This window comes from Corvus kubaryi, unplaced genomic scaffold (assembly GCF_017639235.1).
Source record: "Corvus kubaryi isolate FWS band 111438036 unplaced genomic scaffold, C.kubaryi_AGA036_p1.0 133, whole genome shotgun sequence".
Lineage (NCBI taxonomy): Eukaryota > Metazoa > Chordata > Aves > Passeriformes > Corvidae > Corvus > Corvus kubaryi.
This window is the reverse complement of record NW_024580667.1, coordinates 26,347,042-26,363,432: the sequence shown is the minus strand read 5'-3', so window position 1 is coordinate 26,363,432 and position 16,391 is coordinate 26,347,042. Positions and strand designations below refer to the sequence as shown.

General features: G+C 42.2%; 1 protein-coding gene across 12 annotated transcripts in view; it reads left to right on the top strand.

Moving 5' to 3' along the window:
* MAP4K4 (mitogen-activated protein kinase kinase kinase kinase 4) overlaps window positions 1-16,391 on the top strand; it is a 166,586-nt gene that overhangs the window by 130,894 nt on the left and 19,301 nt on the right. For 2 of the 12 annotated variants that reach the window (XM_042040228.1, XM_042040194.1), the window contains 12 exons: window positions 537-767; window positions 4,064-4,225; window positions 6,226-6,456; window positions 7,385-7,491; window positions 8,412-8,563; window positions 9,257-9,354; window positions 9,693-9,701; window positions 10,681-10,856; window positions 11,237-11,357; window positions 12,516-12,707; window positions 15,085-15,202; window positions 15,472-15,642. In XM_042040228.1, coding sequence (XP_041896162.1) covers window positions 537-767; window positions 4,064-4,225; window positions 6,226-6,456; window positions 7,385-7,491; window positions 8,412-8,563; window positions 9,257-9,354; window positions 9,693-9,701; window positions 10,681-10,856; window positions 11,237-11,357; window positions 12,516-12,707; window positions 15,085-15,202; window positions 15,472-15,642 — 1,768 coding nt within the window. The remainder of the gene's footprint in view (window positions 1-536; window positions 768-4,063; window positions 4,226-6,225; window positions 6,457-7,384; window positions 7,492-8,411; window positions 8,564-9,256; window positions 9,355-9,692; window positions 9,702-10,680; window positions 10,857-11,236; window positions 11,358-12,515; window positions 12,708-15,084; window positions 15,203-15,471; window positions 15,643-16,391) is intronic. The other 10 variants (XM_042040237.1, XM_042040211.1, XM_042040202.1 and 7 more) reach the window with 10 other exon arrangements.

The following is a 16,391-nucleotide window of genomic DNA, read 5'->3' as shown; positions in this document are numbered from 1 at the left end:
AGTGTTGTGGGCTGACAGGCACATATGAGAAGTGCTGTATGGTCACACTGCTTTCTGGGCAATAAGAGGAGGCTTTATGTTAAAGTGGAACAGTTCTGGTGTGGTGGTCGAGTTTCTGAACAGACCTTGGCATTCAGTGAAGAACTAGAGTGCTTGTGTTGCAGATCAAAAGCACACATGATATGTAAATCCACCCCAGGATACAATGGCCTAGTGTTGGTCTAAATCATTGTTTTATGAACTTTACACTGGATTTAGTATAAATAACTCTTTTTTTTTCCCTTTAATAAAAACCAGTTTTGACATAACTCTCCAATCATGTCAAGCTTAGCACTACACTCATGACTTTCCCAACATAAGACACAAGTCATATGGGTCTAACTTAGCTCTTGGTTATACTTTAACAATGAAATAAACAAACAAACAAACAAAAAAGCAACAGCAACCAGAAAGGTGCATTTTTAATGGGATTGGTAGGGACACATCCACTGTACAGTCAGTGTCATGTCTTGAATTCCTCGCCCGTTCTCTCAAAGGAATACAGATGGCGAGAGATGGAGGAACACCGCCAGGCAGAGCGACTCCAGCGCCAGTTGCAGCAGGAGCAAGCCTACCTCCTGTCACTGCAGCATGACCACAGGCGGCAGCAGCAGCAGCAGCAACAGCAGCAGCAGCAACAGCAGCAGCAGCAGCAAGAAAGAAATAAACAAAGCTATCATACCCCTGAGCCAAAATCCCACTATGAGCCTGCTGAAAGATCACGTGAGGTAAGTCCTCCTTTGAACAAGAGTCTGCTAACTGCTTCTCTGCCTGCTGGCATCAGCATAACTGCAGTTCTGCTACGATAGAGTTGGAGGCCAAAGCACCACTTGTAAGGGGCAGGATATTTTAAACTGTTGGCTACTGGTTTTCAAGCCCAAGGGCAACTTCTGAGTACTTCTGCTGCAATCAGTGGAGTTCAGAGTTTTGAGGTGTAGAAGTTGGAAAGAAGGTGTGGAAGGCTGCAGACTAAGGGGACCTGATTTTGGAAGGATCATGTCCGGAAGTTACATCTGTGCTTCATCAGATGTGTTTTCTTAGGAAGCATTGGTGCAGCTGGTGATCTGTGTCTCTGGCAAGTACTGGGGATTTGAAATTGAGAGGCAGTTGGAAAGCACAAACCTATGATGGATGTTAAGACTCAGCACATTTACAGATTTGGTGTTTTATCTTACACTCTTCAAAATTTCATTCTCGTTAATGCAAACCTGAATTTCATTAGTTTCATTTTTGAAGTGTTAAGTATTCTCTTCTGAGATCACATCCCGCTCTTTTGATACTCTGTGATGCTGTCTTCTTGGACTTCAGGCACTCACAAGTCGATCTGAAGTGCTTTTTCTTTCAGTGAGTGGTCCCCTGTCTTCACTGGTCCATGAATAACATTGCTAAGCAAGTAAACGCCTCTTTGATGTATATTTGGCTTTCTTTCAGTGATCTTACATTTCCCTTGAGCACCATACTGCCCACAAACCACCAGACTGGGCAATGTTAGTCAAACCTCTTAATGGCATTCATCAGCTGCATGTGGGAACTAGGTAAATACATTTTGGAACAAGAACAGAAAATATATTTAGGCCTGCTAAATGTGATAAAGTAGCTCTCGGTTCAGCTTCATCCAGCAGTGCTTCTTAGTCTTTGAAGTATTGTTGTTTGGGCTTGGTGGACACAAACTCGTTTTATTCTAGATGCTGTTGTCCAAGTTCTTAATAAACCATGTTTGTGCTATCTCATCCATTCTGCTTGATGGTTGAAGTATCTGATACGTCTTTCTTATTTGGAAGAAGTTCAGACTTGTCTGGTATGTGATGGTGCAGACATGGAACCAGCCCTCTTGTCCTTGTTGCATGCTCTTGGCCCACCTCAGTGAAAGCATTGTGCCAGTCTAGCACTTCTGTCCAGCCTGAATGCTGGCTTTGGAGGGATGCAGAACTGTATTCTGTTTCATTTGCCTTTCAGAGTTGAAAAGGAGAGAAACTCCTTGGCAAAGATTCAAGTGTTACATCCTTTAGGAGAACCACTGACTCAGCTGTTTTTCTGTTGTAGTCTTTTTCTTTTGTGATTGCTCTAAGCCGAAAGTAAAGACAGAAAAATTGGTTAGTAGTCAGATCTTCCCGGAGACTGTTGTGCAATAGTCTTTTTTAAAAGTGTGGTAGAAGTATAGCCATAATGTCTTGATACCTGGCAGTAGGAATGCCACCAGTTAATCCTAACAGCACGCATTAACTCTGACAACATTCTTTACGTAAAATAACAGTTGGAATGAGTTCTATGCCTTATACTTTCAGCCATACTGGTCTCCAGAGAAAGGGTCCACTTACAGAGATGCTGACCATTGGGATGGTAAGCTGAAGTGGACTAACTTTCATGACTGGCAAAGTTTAATGGTGATTAGTTTTTTTCCTCACTGCAGTAGCTATGAGGTTATAAGGAAATGGACTTCCATGATCGGCTTTGGGAAACAGCAGGGGACTTGGAACTTAATACCACTTTCAGATCCAGACAGTCAGATGACTGGAACAGGACCTGTTTCTGTCCAGGAATGTACTCTTACCTCCTTCCCACTTCTTGCCTGGTTTTGAGGACATGTTGCTCATGCAGTTTATGTGCTTTGTGGAAGAAACTTCCTATCATCTACAGCTAGAGACGTGAAAACCTGTTTCTTCAGACAGAAGGACTTGAGGCTTTTCCTTATTCTATTCATAACAAGGAGTCTGGCCTGTTTTTTAGACTTTAAAGAATGCCTCTGTGAAGTAGAACACAGTGGTGAAAATGATTGCATGGTGAAGATCCTTGCCTCCATTATTGTTGTACTTCCCAAGACATGGTATGTTTTGTGTAGACCTCACAGAACCTTGTCTGCTTGCCTATAGGCAAACTGGTACTATCCTGAAATTTTGGAAAGCAGCGGCAAGTTGGGTTTGTAAAGGAGCCCACCTGAGGTGAGGAGTCTGGAAACTTGCCTCTGTCTTCTGGTAGCCATCATCTCCAGACCATCACTGCTAGGGAGCAATTAGGAAATCGTCCCAATACTGGTTTCGTGCTCTGGGCACAAGGGTTAAAGCAAATTAAATCATCCCAAGCTTCCAGTCTGATCTTTGGTGCTTTGATAAAATGCTGGGAGTTTAGCATTCCTCAGAGGCAGCTTCCCTGGCACATGCTGCCTTGGTTCTAGCAACAGTCTTAGGAAATGGGAGGCTATTTCCTTTCTGCCTGTAGCCTCCCTCCATCTCCTGTGCTTCATACATCTCACTTTGTTCTCAGTGTTGTGGCCTTGAAAGAGGTGATGTTTCTGCATGGGGACCTTGCTTGATGGTCTTCTGAGGATTGAGTACATTCTGATTTAGTCTTCCCCTCAGCAAGCTCTTGAGGTTAATATAAGATCAATTCTACACCTTCCTGAGAACAGGAAACAGGATGATGGGACTGTCCTCTACAGCCTTTGAGGTTGTGCTGGGACTGATTGGTAAGAGAGACAATAATAAATCCTACACTTTTGTGCCTAAAGCTGAACAGACTCCAGTATTACCTGGCAGAGAAACATATCCTCCTATCTCTTTTTCTATTGCCAAAGAGAAAAGCACAGGAAAGCAGATCATCCAAAACCACTGGTTGCATAAGGTGGTCAACTAAAGTAAGAGATAGCAATGGGAAATGTACTTTTATAATATAAAGTTGTTTCTGTTTTCATATATCCTTTTTATTATCTGTGAGGAAAGTACCGATAACAATTAATCTAGGCAGAAAGAAGGCCCCTAATGGTCTTTCATGACATTATCTCACATCTTACTACCTCCTGTATCTCCTCTCTTCCTGGTATGGATTATCCATATTGGCATACTTGCTGCCTTGGTGTAGTTCACTCAGTGAACTTACAGTGCTGGCAAAAGTGGTAGGGAAAAAATCCTGCCAAACCCCAAATGTATTTGGTTTCTTTGTGGTAAAGAAAAGGTGGTACTCCCCTTTGTATTTCTACTGTAATTGGTTTTACTGACTCGAGGCTTAACCTCCATTTATTTTGGCTTAGGTGGAGGAGAGATTTAGAAAAACTAATCAGGGCTCCCCTGAAGCACAGTCTAAACAGATGGGCAAAGTGTTGGAGCCACCAGTGCCTTCAAGATCAGAGTCCTTTTCCAATGGAAACTCAGAACCTGCTCAGCCTGCCCTGCAGAGGCCAATGGAGCCCCAGGTAAGTGCCCAGGAAAATCTTGGTGATCCTCGAGGGAATGCAGAAGTCCTAACATGTTTCCTTCAAATTTGCAGATCTTTGCACTTAGAAAGCCTATTGTAGAGGGTAGTACTGTTACACAAAACAGCTTATTCTGTAGATTTACTCTTTGTCTATTTTTGCTTGTTTTATTGAGAAACTGATGGATTTCTGAGTTTGGTGGTTTGGTTTGGGTTTTTTCAATGTTAGAGCTAGAGTAGAACTTTTGCATCCCGTTATTATCTGTGCAGCAGTGACACAGTGGGTTAAATGCTGGTGGCAGTTGCAGAGCATTTTGCAATTCAGAATTTGTTCTGTGCAAGGTATTTACTACTAAAAAGGATGCTCAGGAAAAAAGTGCACTTGCTTGGTTTTTTAAATTCTTGCAGAAAAAAGCTAACTAAACAAGTGGGTTTTAATAGTATGAGCAGTGTTTCAAAGAGCGTTGCAGAGCATGTTAAGAAAAGCAAGTTTATTGTCAGTAGGCCTGCAGTTGCTAAGTAGAGCTCTGTACCACCCCTGGAAAATCAAGAAGACCAAGAGCTTCATGGTAGCCATTGTTCTGTTGTTTTCTAAGGAGAGGCCTCCAGATCTTGATATCTAGTCTCATATTGCATGAATAAGTAACCTTTGTCTAAAACTTTGACATGGCCCAGGAATTCTGAGCAATTTAGTATGCTAAATTAAACGGTAGAGTTCTGCATTTAGTTCCTCTGTTTCCATGCAGAATTTTCTTCTTTCAAATAAAGTCTGTTGATGACAGTGCAAGCTAAAACCATCCCTGACTGTGACTAGGTATTGCCACTCTTTTGGACAACAGGAGAATTTGAACAGACGGAAGAGTGGGAGAAATCAGGACAGAACTTCATCTCTTGCTCATTATTTCCTGGCTTTTATTCAAACTTCTATGACTATATCAAAATATTGGACTTGTATCTTCATACTCTGTGCCAGTTACTTTTAAAGTCTGTGTCTTCCACTCATATTAAGGATAATCAGGCTCTTCAACAGCTGTGTGTATTAAAATTGAGGAAATAATAATCATATAAAAACAAATACAGCCAGCCTACTGAAACTGGGATTGAAAGCAAAGTTTTGCTTAATCATTAGGTGTGAAAACAGCATGTTCCTCAGTTATGACCTTTCCTCCTCCTTAGTTTCAGAAATTAACTCTGAAACACAGGCTTATGCACAAAGAGGAAGTAGGCTGAAGGGTCAATATGGATTTCACTGGGAATCGTAATGGAGTTTTAACTCCAGGGTCACTGTTATGCCTTCTTAGTATGTGTAATTGAATATGTGTGCATGTAAGTGTGTGTGTGTGTACTTTGTGTATAAATATGTATATATGTACACTATATGGTACATATATGGTGTAAGTATAATATGCATTGTACATATGTATACTATATACAATATATATTATGGTTTTTTATATATATTGCAATAACTGTAAAGGAATAAAGGCTTTGTGTTATGGTCTTTCTCCAAAAGTTTTGAGCTGTATCCAGTTCCTAAATTTATTAGGAAATGTAAATGTCTGTTGGTTTGCCCAATTTACAGCATTCTTTAATTTTGTACATTGTTTCAATTGGATGTCCACTTCAAATTTCCCAGCCCACCAGTGCTGCCATGAGACCTGGCCAAAGCCCACTGAAGACCAGGGAACAGAAGGCAACTTCTGTCTTGAGTGGCCTTTGAATTCAGGCTCATGGTGCAGATATTGGGTCCCCTTTTCCTCTGGGCACCAGTGTATGTGTATGTGGAGAGCGTATCACACAAAAAATGCATATGTGCTGTATTTTCAGTCTGTTACGTTCTTTGGGCGCTTGCCTTGCTTTAAGTGCATCGATTCCACCCCACGCTTACCTAATGCCATAACCAATTTGTCTCTGCCTGCCCCACCTGCCTTTATTCTGTGTTAATTGGAAAGCCGGTTATACTGAGCGCATTGAATGTTTTATGTTTTGTTTTCTTGTAAGGTACAGTGGTCCCATCTGGCATCTCTCAAGAACAATGTTTCCCCTGTCTCGCGATCCCATTCCTTCAGTGACCCTTCTCCCAAATTTGCTCATCACCATCTTCGTTCCCAGGACCCATATCCACCTTCACGCAGTGAAGTGCTTAATCAGAGTTCTGACTCTAAGTCGGAGGTACCTGACCCCACCCAAAAGGCTTGGGCTAGATCAGACAGTGACGAGGTGCCTCCAAGGGTAAGGAGTAGAAAGACAGATGTGTGGTATTTTTTATTATTAATTACAGTTTTCTTAAGGATGTGATACCCTGGGCACTGGGAAGACCGTGCCCTTGTGCCAGCACTGGTAACAGTATTTTGGAAGGCAGATCATAATGTAGGTATTCAGTCAATGGGTTAATGTTAATCAACCTGAAGTACAATATTGAAGCTTCATATAAAATTGCTAATTATTTATAGAATGCAGCTATTTCAGAGAAACAATTTATTATGCAAAGTTAACAAATCATTACCATATTCAGGAAAGAATTCAAATTATCCCTGAGGTTATTGCTCAGAGTTAATATTCCTCTTCATCGGTTAGCAACCCAAACTATGAATCATACACTTATTTAAAATTGAGATGGATCTGAACAAAAAGGAAACATTCAATATATTTCCTCCTCCTCTCCCACTCCCATCCCCCCTCCCATCCACTGGGATTTGCTTCTTCTGAGTATATTCTTGCTCCCCCCCCCCCACCAGTCTTTGCCTTCTGCTGATCCATTCCCGGGCATTTGTTTGGTTCCCTTGAGCTTATTCTCCTAATTCTCATGCTGTTTCAGCAAATTGCTTTGTGCCTTCCCTGCTTCAGTCAAAATGCCATATTCTTTTCAAATGTCTCAGTAGTTGGGAGGGTAGCAGGGTGTGTACGTGTTCGTGTGATAACCGTTAAACTCTATTTAATATTAGGACTCAACTTTGGGCTCTATTCAAATTCTGAACAGCATCACAACTAAGGCTTTTGGCTTTGTGGGTGTTTGTTCATTGCTTTTGGTCATTGATACTAGCTTGTACTTAGAACACATTGTTAAGATCTTAAGAATATATTTCGTGGCAGGAGAGATTGTATCTTCCTGTCCTCTCTGTTCTCTTCATGGGTTTAACACAACCTTTTTTCTCCCAAGGTACCTGTGAGAACAACATCCCGATCACCAGTCCTGTCCCGCCGTGATTCCCCACTGCAGGGCAGTGGGCAGCAAAACAACCAAGCAGGTCAAAGAAATTCCACGAGGTTTGTAAGCCTACGTGTCCTGGCTTTTCTTGAATTGGAAGGAAAAGGCTTATGGGAATCCAGGTGTTTCTGGACAGCTTTTGGCAATGCCTGTAGGATGTGAAAGGAAGATAATGTAGGATCCCTTTTCAGTAATGATTAATATTGATTTCCCTTGCTGTAGCATGTGTCAACAAATGCTGACAAAATTTCTTCTTTCCTCTTCTCATTTGAGTTGCCTGCCCTGTAATTTTAGCAATAATTTCAAATATCCTTCAAATTTTGGAAAAAATATGGCTGTTTGTGAACATCTTGCCTTTTGGTGCAGTGGGTCATCTTGGATGTACCATGGGGATTACTGTCAGCAGAAGGGCTTGTAATATCTAAAGTGAAGAGACCTCAGAAACTTTTTGGCCTCTTAGCCAGAAAAAAATATTTTAAGAGGGGGAAAAAGACTCCATGAGCTGTGACACAGCATCCGAGGTCAGGAAGGGGAAGAGAGAGCTGACTCCTGAGCTCAGCAGAGGAACATGGGAGGCCACCCTGGAATTAGCTCACTGGACAGGGGTGAGGGTATTCTGGTATTCTTTTTGGCTAGTGTTTAGTTCCTAGGACACTACTGAGCCAATTTTAAACCTGCTGCATGCAGGCTGAGAGAATTGTCCGCTTCAGATTAGATGCATAAGAATGGCAGGTAGATAATTCCAAATAAAAGGAATAGCTTATACCCACCTAAACTTTTTTTTTAACCATCATAAATAAGGTAATAGTTATTTCAAAGGGAGCCACTGCCTGGGTTGTGAAGCATTACTGATGCCCTGAGCTCAGTGTTAAAGTGTTCTTTCAGTTGAGTTATTAGCAAAACACTGAGGGAGAGTGATGTTTCAGTGTGTGTGACTGAAGTGTGTGTAACAAAGAATTTCTTTCCTCCCTTGGTACAGCAATATAGAGCCTCGTCTGCTGTGGGAAAGGGTGGAGAAGCTTGTACCAAGGCCAGGCAGTGGCAGTTCTTCTGGCTCAAGCAACTCTGGCTCGCAACCTGGCTCCCACCCTGGCTCTCAGAGCGGGTCTGGAGAGCGGTTCAGGATGAGATGTAAGTCCTTCTCCCACCCTTTGGAACAGTGTGTTTCTGAGTTTATTAAGCTGTGAAGCCCTCAGTAATTAAGGCTGATAACCCTCACAAGGAACAACCTTTGAGCATGCAGTGTCACAGATGGATTAGCTTCCTGTACCCTCTTGGCTGTATGTCCTTGCTTGGCAAAGGCAGTAGGCACAGAAATCATTGTCAAACTGTTTCATTGTTCTTTAATTCACATCCAGGCACTGCTGCATGTTCCTGTGTGCAAATAGCCCAGTCTCCATGCCCTCACAGCTCCCTCCCTTCCTCATGTGTGCAGGGGCACATTTTGATACTTGTTGCTTGTCACCGTGGTGGTTGTTGATGCGGTGCAGACTGCAATGGATAGGTCTCAGCTGGCTACAGTGGATGATGATGGAGGTTTTCCAGCTCGTGGCCACACTTGAGTCTTTGATTTACAATTGTTGTGACCGTTTACTTTGGCTTCAGACATAGGTCAGTTGCACCCTATACAAATCCCAGCTTATGATGTTTTTTATACAGTCCTTCAGGGACAATGTCATAGTGAAACTGCGGTCTTGTGGTCAGACACCCCTAATAGTCTTCTCACCTCTCTTCCTCACTCTAAAGTGAAGTAAGACAACATGTTTTAGCTCCCTGCCTAATCTGTTTTGTTCTGTATTCCTTTTGGGGTCTTGGCACATGCAGCATCATCCAAATCAGAGGGTTCGCCATCACAGCGCCATGAAAGTGTACCTAAAAAGCCTGAAGAGAAAAAGGAAGTCTTCAGACCTATCAAGCCTGCTGTGAGTTGCATCCACCTCCCCTGTCCTCCTTCTCTTTCAGGTAGATTCACAAAAAGTACAGTGAGAGCTTCATTCAGTGCCATTAGGGGTGAACATCAGCTAGAATTGAGTTTGTAACTGTGGGTCTAGCAGCATGTTCTGGGCTGTGTAATTGCCTGTGCATATCAGTACTGCAAACATTAGATTTTGCTCTGCTTCTGGAATTGATTTCTGCTCTCTGGTCTTCTTCCTTCCTAATCCACGCCTTTCTCTCTTTCAATCTTGTGCTTCCTTCCTGGGGCTGGACCAATGGTCATGCATTTGACCTGAATGTGCCAATGCTGGGCTGAATGGTGCAGGGAGAAGTGGTAAGACCTTAAATTTTTCCTACTCTCTGTGGAAGATTTCTGACATTTCCTATATCTGGCTGCTATTACAATTGATAACAGCTCTGTGTCCAGTTGTATCTTGGGGAGCTCAATGGGTTTTCACAGTATTTGCACCTTTCCTTGAAACTTTCTTCAGTTGCCGTATCTCTTATGATGCTTCACCATCACCCAAATCCGTCAGCTTTCTAAAGAAACATAGAGGCTGGTTCTTCACTTCTGATAGTTTAATGTGTGAAATATTTGCCATAAACTGTATTCAGCTAAATAAAACATAGCTACACAGCTGAGAACACATTGAACTGACTGCAAACCATGTTTACCCACTCTGCAAACTGCAGACAGAAGTGCAGCTTATGTCCCATACTGTATGTACTGTTTGACAGTCTTGTGTGACTGACTGGTGCTGATGAATTGGACTTCACAAGTGAACGCCTCAGCACAGTTCCTTGCAGCTGGAAATTGATCAAAAGGTTTCAAGGAGATCAGCTCTCTGCAACTGTGCCTTAGGTGGCTCAGAAAGTCCTAGGATCTTTCTACAACCTTGATGTCTAGATTTCTTGTGGCAGATGCTATTAGCTTGAAAAGTTTAGGAAAATGAACTGTGACAGTAGCCACTATGAGAGAGTGGGTCCTTGTGCTTGTATACGTCCTTCAGATGGTATGATAGCGTAAACTGAAGTCATAGGGTAGTTGGGTTTTAGAGTATGCACATTTTCCTGTGATATGGCAAGACCCCCTTAGGTTGACTCTTCTGGTGCTTGAATCTATCAGAAAGTGAGTTTTGGTAACTGTTAGGAATGAGTAAGTCAAAGGAAATAGTACTGCTGGGGCAATGGAATCACAGAAGTGAACAAGTGAACAAACTCAGGCACTAATCCTGTGGGTTTGTCTTGCAAACTCTTCTTCTCTCCTACTTGCAACATCAGTTTTTAATTTTTTTTCTTCCCTCTGCCATCAGGATTTAACTGCATTGGCAAAGGAATTGCGAGCAGTAGAGGATGTGCGACCTCCACATAAAGTAACGGATTACTCATCCTCAAGTGAGGAATCAGGGACAACAGATGAGGAAGATGATGATATGGAACAAGAAGGAGCAGATGAATCTACTTCTGGACCCGATGATGTCCGAGCAGTGTTAGTCCCTCTAACAGTGTTTTGCATCTGTTTTCCCTTACAGGGGATTGAAGGAAAAGGATGTTAGCTACTTTGGCTTGTATGTTAGTTCTTTCAGCTTACTACAATCTATGAGCAAGACATAGCAGCCTTGTATGTTCATATATTCAAACACTGAGGCTAATCTTTTCAATGTCCTTTCCCTCTTCTTCCTTGATTTCTTACAGAACAAGAAACTGTTTAACAATCTCTTGATAGAGAGGCTTTTCTAGGCAGCTTATGTAAATATTCTACTGGTGTCACAATATAAATTAATTCTGAGTATTCCATGATTCAGGGCAGTGACAGCCAAGGCACTAGTGCTGTTATCTCACTCCAGTTATTTCTTGTCTGGCAAATAGGTCAACGTTGAACTTGAGCAATGGTGAAACAGAGTCAGTAAAAACCATGATTGTCCATGATGATGTGGAGAGTGAACCTGCCTTGACTCCTTCTAAGGAGGGCACCTTAATTGTTCGACAGGTATTGCTTTTCCTTCCCTGTGCAGTGCTGCACCCTTTCTGTGCTCATTAACCCACTCGCTCATTCACCCATGCTGTTTCTACATTATATTTGTTGTTCGTATTATCAAGACGCAGCTGTAGTGAATTTCAGATGAGCAAGATGTTTGATGCATGCAAAGAGAACAGTAGCCCATCACCCCTTGCTTCTGTTTTGCATGCTTTCCAGTGACACTCATGGCAGCACCATGCAGAATATCTCAAAGTCTGTGGGAGAGAAGGGTAGAAAAGCTGCAGGTGTGTGGAGCAAGTACCTGGAGCAAAAACTTAGTTTAGTTTTACCACAGAACCAAATATGTGTCTCAGGAGTGGGGCTGGGAGGGAGACTGGGGTGGGAGCACTCAAGGTTTTTTAAAATTGTTTTGAACCTGTAGTTGAGGGCATACAGACCACCCAGATAATATACACACACATGTACATGTGATTTCACACAAGAGTCGGTGTGGGGGAGAGGCAAAATAGGTGGTGAGGCAGAGAATGTGGACAGAGCTAGAGTGCTGTGTTGTTGCCTTTGATTCTGAAAATATTGCATCCTTGTGCCTCTGAAAGATAATGGTTCCCTGTTAATGAGCTTGTGTGTTAATGAGCGTGTTAGCTTATAGGAGTTTCCTCAGTAATCGCATTTCTGAGTTTCACAACTGAATGCTGATTTCTTAATTGAGCCCTCTTGTTTGAAAATGAAGGTTTCATGGTTATTGTTTTAAATAATTAGCTGAAGGGATTCTCCAGAAAGTCCGAACTGCTATCTGTATAGGATCTAAGTTAGTTTAAAACAAAATAATAGGGAAAAAAATCCCCATCCCCAAAAATGTGCTTGTCCCTGTTGTGGTGTTGGACTTAGCAGCACAGTTATTCTTCTGTTAATTGGTGGAACTGGCTGTGCAAGTCAACCACATGAACCAAGCTTTTGCCTGCCGGTGGGAATTTGATGAATTCTAGTATCTCTGCCCACTTTCCATGCAGGCATCAAAGCATGGATTGTCAGCTTATTTAAAAAAATAATTAAAAAAAAAAAAAAAGTGAAAAGGTAGGAAGTGAGGGAGAGAAGGAGAGAGGTTGTTAGGGATATAGACCTTTAAGCAGCACTTGAGCAAGACAAGTGTGCCTGTTTTTTCTACAGAGTACAGTTGACAAAAAGCGTGCCAGCCATCATGAGAGCAATGGCTTTGCCGGTCGCATTCACCTCTTGCCAGATCTCTTACAGCAAAGCCATTCCTCCTCCACTTCCTCCACCTCCTCTTCCCCATCCTCCAGCCAGCCGACACCCACCATGTCCCCACAGACACCCCAGGACAAGCTAACTACTAATGAGGTATGTCTTACACCACAGCTGGCTGCTTTCATAGGGTTATAGCAGCATTGCCTAGTAGCTAGTTTGCAAAGGAACTCCAGCCAACCTCCCCTGCTTTTTTTTCCTGTCACCTTTGTTCCCACCTCCCAAATAACACATTTCAGTTCTGTGTAAGAAGCCCTTAACTCTAGAGCAGTCCCACGCCAAACTTGCCAGTTTACTATTTTTGCTTCCTTTTAGTGAGTCATTAATTGCATGGCGTTCGTTTTAAACTAAACTTGACTACTGCATTTTCAAGCCAATACTCTTTTTTAATTCTGTTTTATTCCGGGAGCAGGCTAATTGCAAGCAATGTGCCTCTTCAGAATTAGCAGTTAATTTTGGCTTTGTCAGTAAAGGCTGGACTAGTGTCTCCACACATATGAGGAGCTGCTTGTGGAGACTCACCCTTTGGGAGAGGAAGTGGCTGTGGAGGGATTTTGCTCACTATAGCTTGCCACGTGGGCTGGGTGAACAAATCAGGTGTTGCCTGGGAGGGTTGTAAAAACCTGAGGTATTGTTATTTTGAAATAATGAATGGGGGGAAATATTTGGGTTTTTTTCCAAGTATGTGTGTACCCTGAGAAGCAGCTGTGTAAAGATCACTGTTCTCCGCCAATGCTGATTGTGTCCAAGGGGAGAAGATTTCACTATGGGGGAAGCTCCCTCTTGCTGTCCTGGGCTGATCTCAGGATGGTGCCTTCCTTTACCAAGTGCTAGTGGGAAAGCCTGGTCCTTTACGTGTGTGTAACCCCTTGCAGCAGAGGATATGTATACATGGGAATGAACGAAGGGTCTTTTGCCCCTTACCAACCCCAGCAGTGAGCAAGGAGCCTTGTATGGTGTCACTCCTGGCTGGGTGGCCAGCCTGGCTTACAAGGAGAGTCTCAAGCAGGGGGTCATACAGGGCAAGCGAAACCCGGTGAAAAGAAGCTGCTGCTTCTCAGGGTACAGTCCTGCCATGTAGGTGTGCAAGTGTTGTGGTGAGGAGAGGTTGCAGTGAGCTGGGTAGGCTTATGGCAATGTGCATGTTTACCACATAATCAAAAATGCTTCTTAACCACGTAGCAGTAGGGTGGGTGTGAGGGAGTTTCCTCCTGGAAATTCATTTAGCATAATACTTAATTTTCAGCTATGCTTCATTGGTCTTTGATCTTTCTAAAAGCGCACTCTTGTAGTTTATAGAGATCAGTTGATTGATCCAGAGATATGCTTGCTCTTTACTTTGATCTAAGCAATACGTAAGCAGGGTTCAGTTAACTCAGCTTGGGAAGTGGAGGTTGTGGCAGTGCCTGGTGATGGAAGAGCCTTTTGGTATTGGGTTGTGCAGGGGAGGGATATACTCCAAAGACCCATTGCTATTTTTTTCTGTAGAGGATTAGGAAGATCAGAGGTTGAAGATTAGTTGATGCTAAAGAAGTGTCTTGTAACTATGTTTGCATAAAACTGAGCAAAAACCCAGTACTGCTTGGTATAACTTACCACATGCACACCCTTTTTATATATATACACACTTTTTTTTTCCCCACTTGTCTCATTCTGCTTCAGTATGATATGTTGTCACTGTAATACTAAACTGGCAAGGGTTTTTAAGTCGTTTCATTTCCACTTTTAACAGTTCATTGTTTCACTTGTCTTCTTTCTTTATGTTTTTTCATGTTTAGACCTCATAACAAGCACCAGTGATTTTATCCACTACATATTCATAGTGTCATATCACTGTTTGCTACACCTTCCACACTAATGAGCACCTTTGTTCGATACAGGTTTAATATGTTGCTTTGTCAAATAAAGGTGGAAGAATCTGCTGCAGCTTTCTGGCAAGAGGCTCAGGTTAAACGAAATAGGGAGAATGAACAGTAGCGAACATTGAAACATAGTCCATTATAGAAGTGAATGCTTGATCCCAGATGGTTCTGATTTTGTTGCACAAGCCAAGAGATCAAACATCATAATATATTAAACTACCTCAAGTCAGGAGATGCTTCATAAATTCAAAAATTGTAGATAGTGGACAGTGTGCAGATAAAATAGTATACATACATTTAAGCAGATTTTCAAAAGGAGAGACATTCCCTTGCTTTGTGCCTAATTGTAGTGGTCTGTCCTAAAAAACTTTGCTAGCAGCTGAGGTTCAGGGATGACAGTTTAGCTAATTACATTTTGCTGTAACATGTGCAGTGTGCATATGTATCTAGTTCAGGTGTGGTGCCTGCAGTGCATTGTGTATTAATAAAGGAAGGATAAAAGCTTGGGGAGGCTCTGTAGCATAATTCTGTAGTGGCTTTAAAATGTTGGTGTTTGTTATCCATGCTTTTTATTGTCATTAATATTAATAAAGTTGAAATTTACATTGCAGACTCAGTCCGCTAGTAACACACTCCAGAAACACAAATCTTCCTCCTCCTTTACACCTTTTATAGACCCCAGATTACTACAGATTTCTCCATCTAGTGGGACAACTGTGACTTCTGTGGGTAAGTAAAGTAGCTGAAGATGACAATTGAAAAAAGGGTTCAGTGATTTCAGTGGCTCTTTAAAGTACTTAAGAATGTTACCATCATGCTTTTTATTTGTTTTGCAATGTATTGCATAGTTTATTTTCTTTTTCCATTTACATTTCTTAAAAAAGAAAGACTTTCTCAGTATTCTGAGTTACTGATTTGAGTTGTATGATGTAGAGAATATATGGCCAGAATCTAGCACTGGAGGGATATTACATGCACTTTACGTTTTTTTCTTCCAGTAGGATTTTCTAGTGAAGCAATGAGATCAGAGGCAATAAGGCAAGACCCTACGCGGAAAGGATCAGTTGTCAATGTGAATCCCACAAATACACGGCCACAGAGTGACACACCAGAGATTCGCAAATACAAGAAGAGATTCAATTCTGAGATACTGTGTGCGGCCTTATGGGGTAATGCAAACATGTTCTTCCTTTGCCTCCTGCACTCCTGAAGTGTAGACATGCCAGTAGGAGCTTGCAGCCTTTGATAATGTATCTCCAAAACTGTAGCTGTTTCTCTGCATTTATTCAGTGCTTGTTTACATCTTTTTTGTTGCAAGACCTGATTATTATTGTGTTTTCTGCTTTGATATAATTTCCCACTGGTACGTACATGCTTCTGATGGCACAGTTTAGACTGAGCATCATAGAATCATTAGGGTTGGAAAAGACCTCTGAGATCATTTTTGACTCAACACCACCAGATCAGCTAGACCATGGCACTATGTACCACATCCAGTTGTTTCTTGAACTCTTGCAGGGATGATTACTCTATCACCTCCACTGGCAGCCTGTTCCAATGCTTAACCAGTGAAAAAGTTCTTCCTGGTATCCAACCTGAACTTGCCTTGGCGCAGCTTGAGGCAGTGTCCTCTTTTCCTGTCACTAGTTGTCTGGGAGAGGCTTCATGCAGTTGATCAGGATATCCTTTTCAGCTCTCTCTGAACCCTAGTACATCTCTTGCAGCTTTCGGGAGCTTATAGTAGTCCTTGCAGTGTACACCTGGTGCACACAGAGTATTTCTTTTGAAAAATAATCATCTTCTTCAGGCTCTTGTTAATGTACTGTTTCAGGGCTTGATTAAGATGTGTTGCGTAAGATGACTTGTCACCTCAGCCATCAGTATATGTAGGAAGTAAGAGGGAAAAGGATAGAAGGAA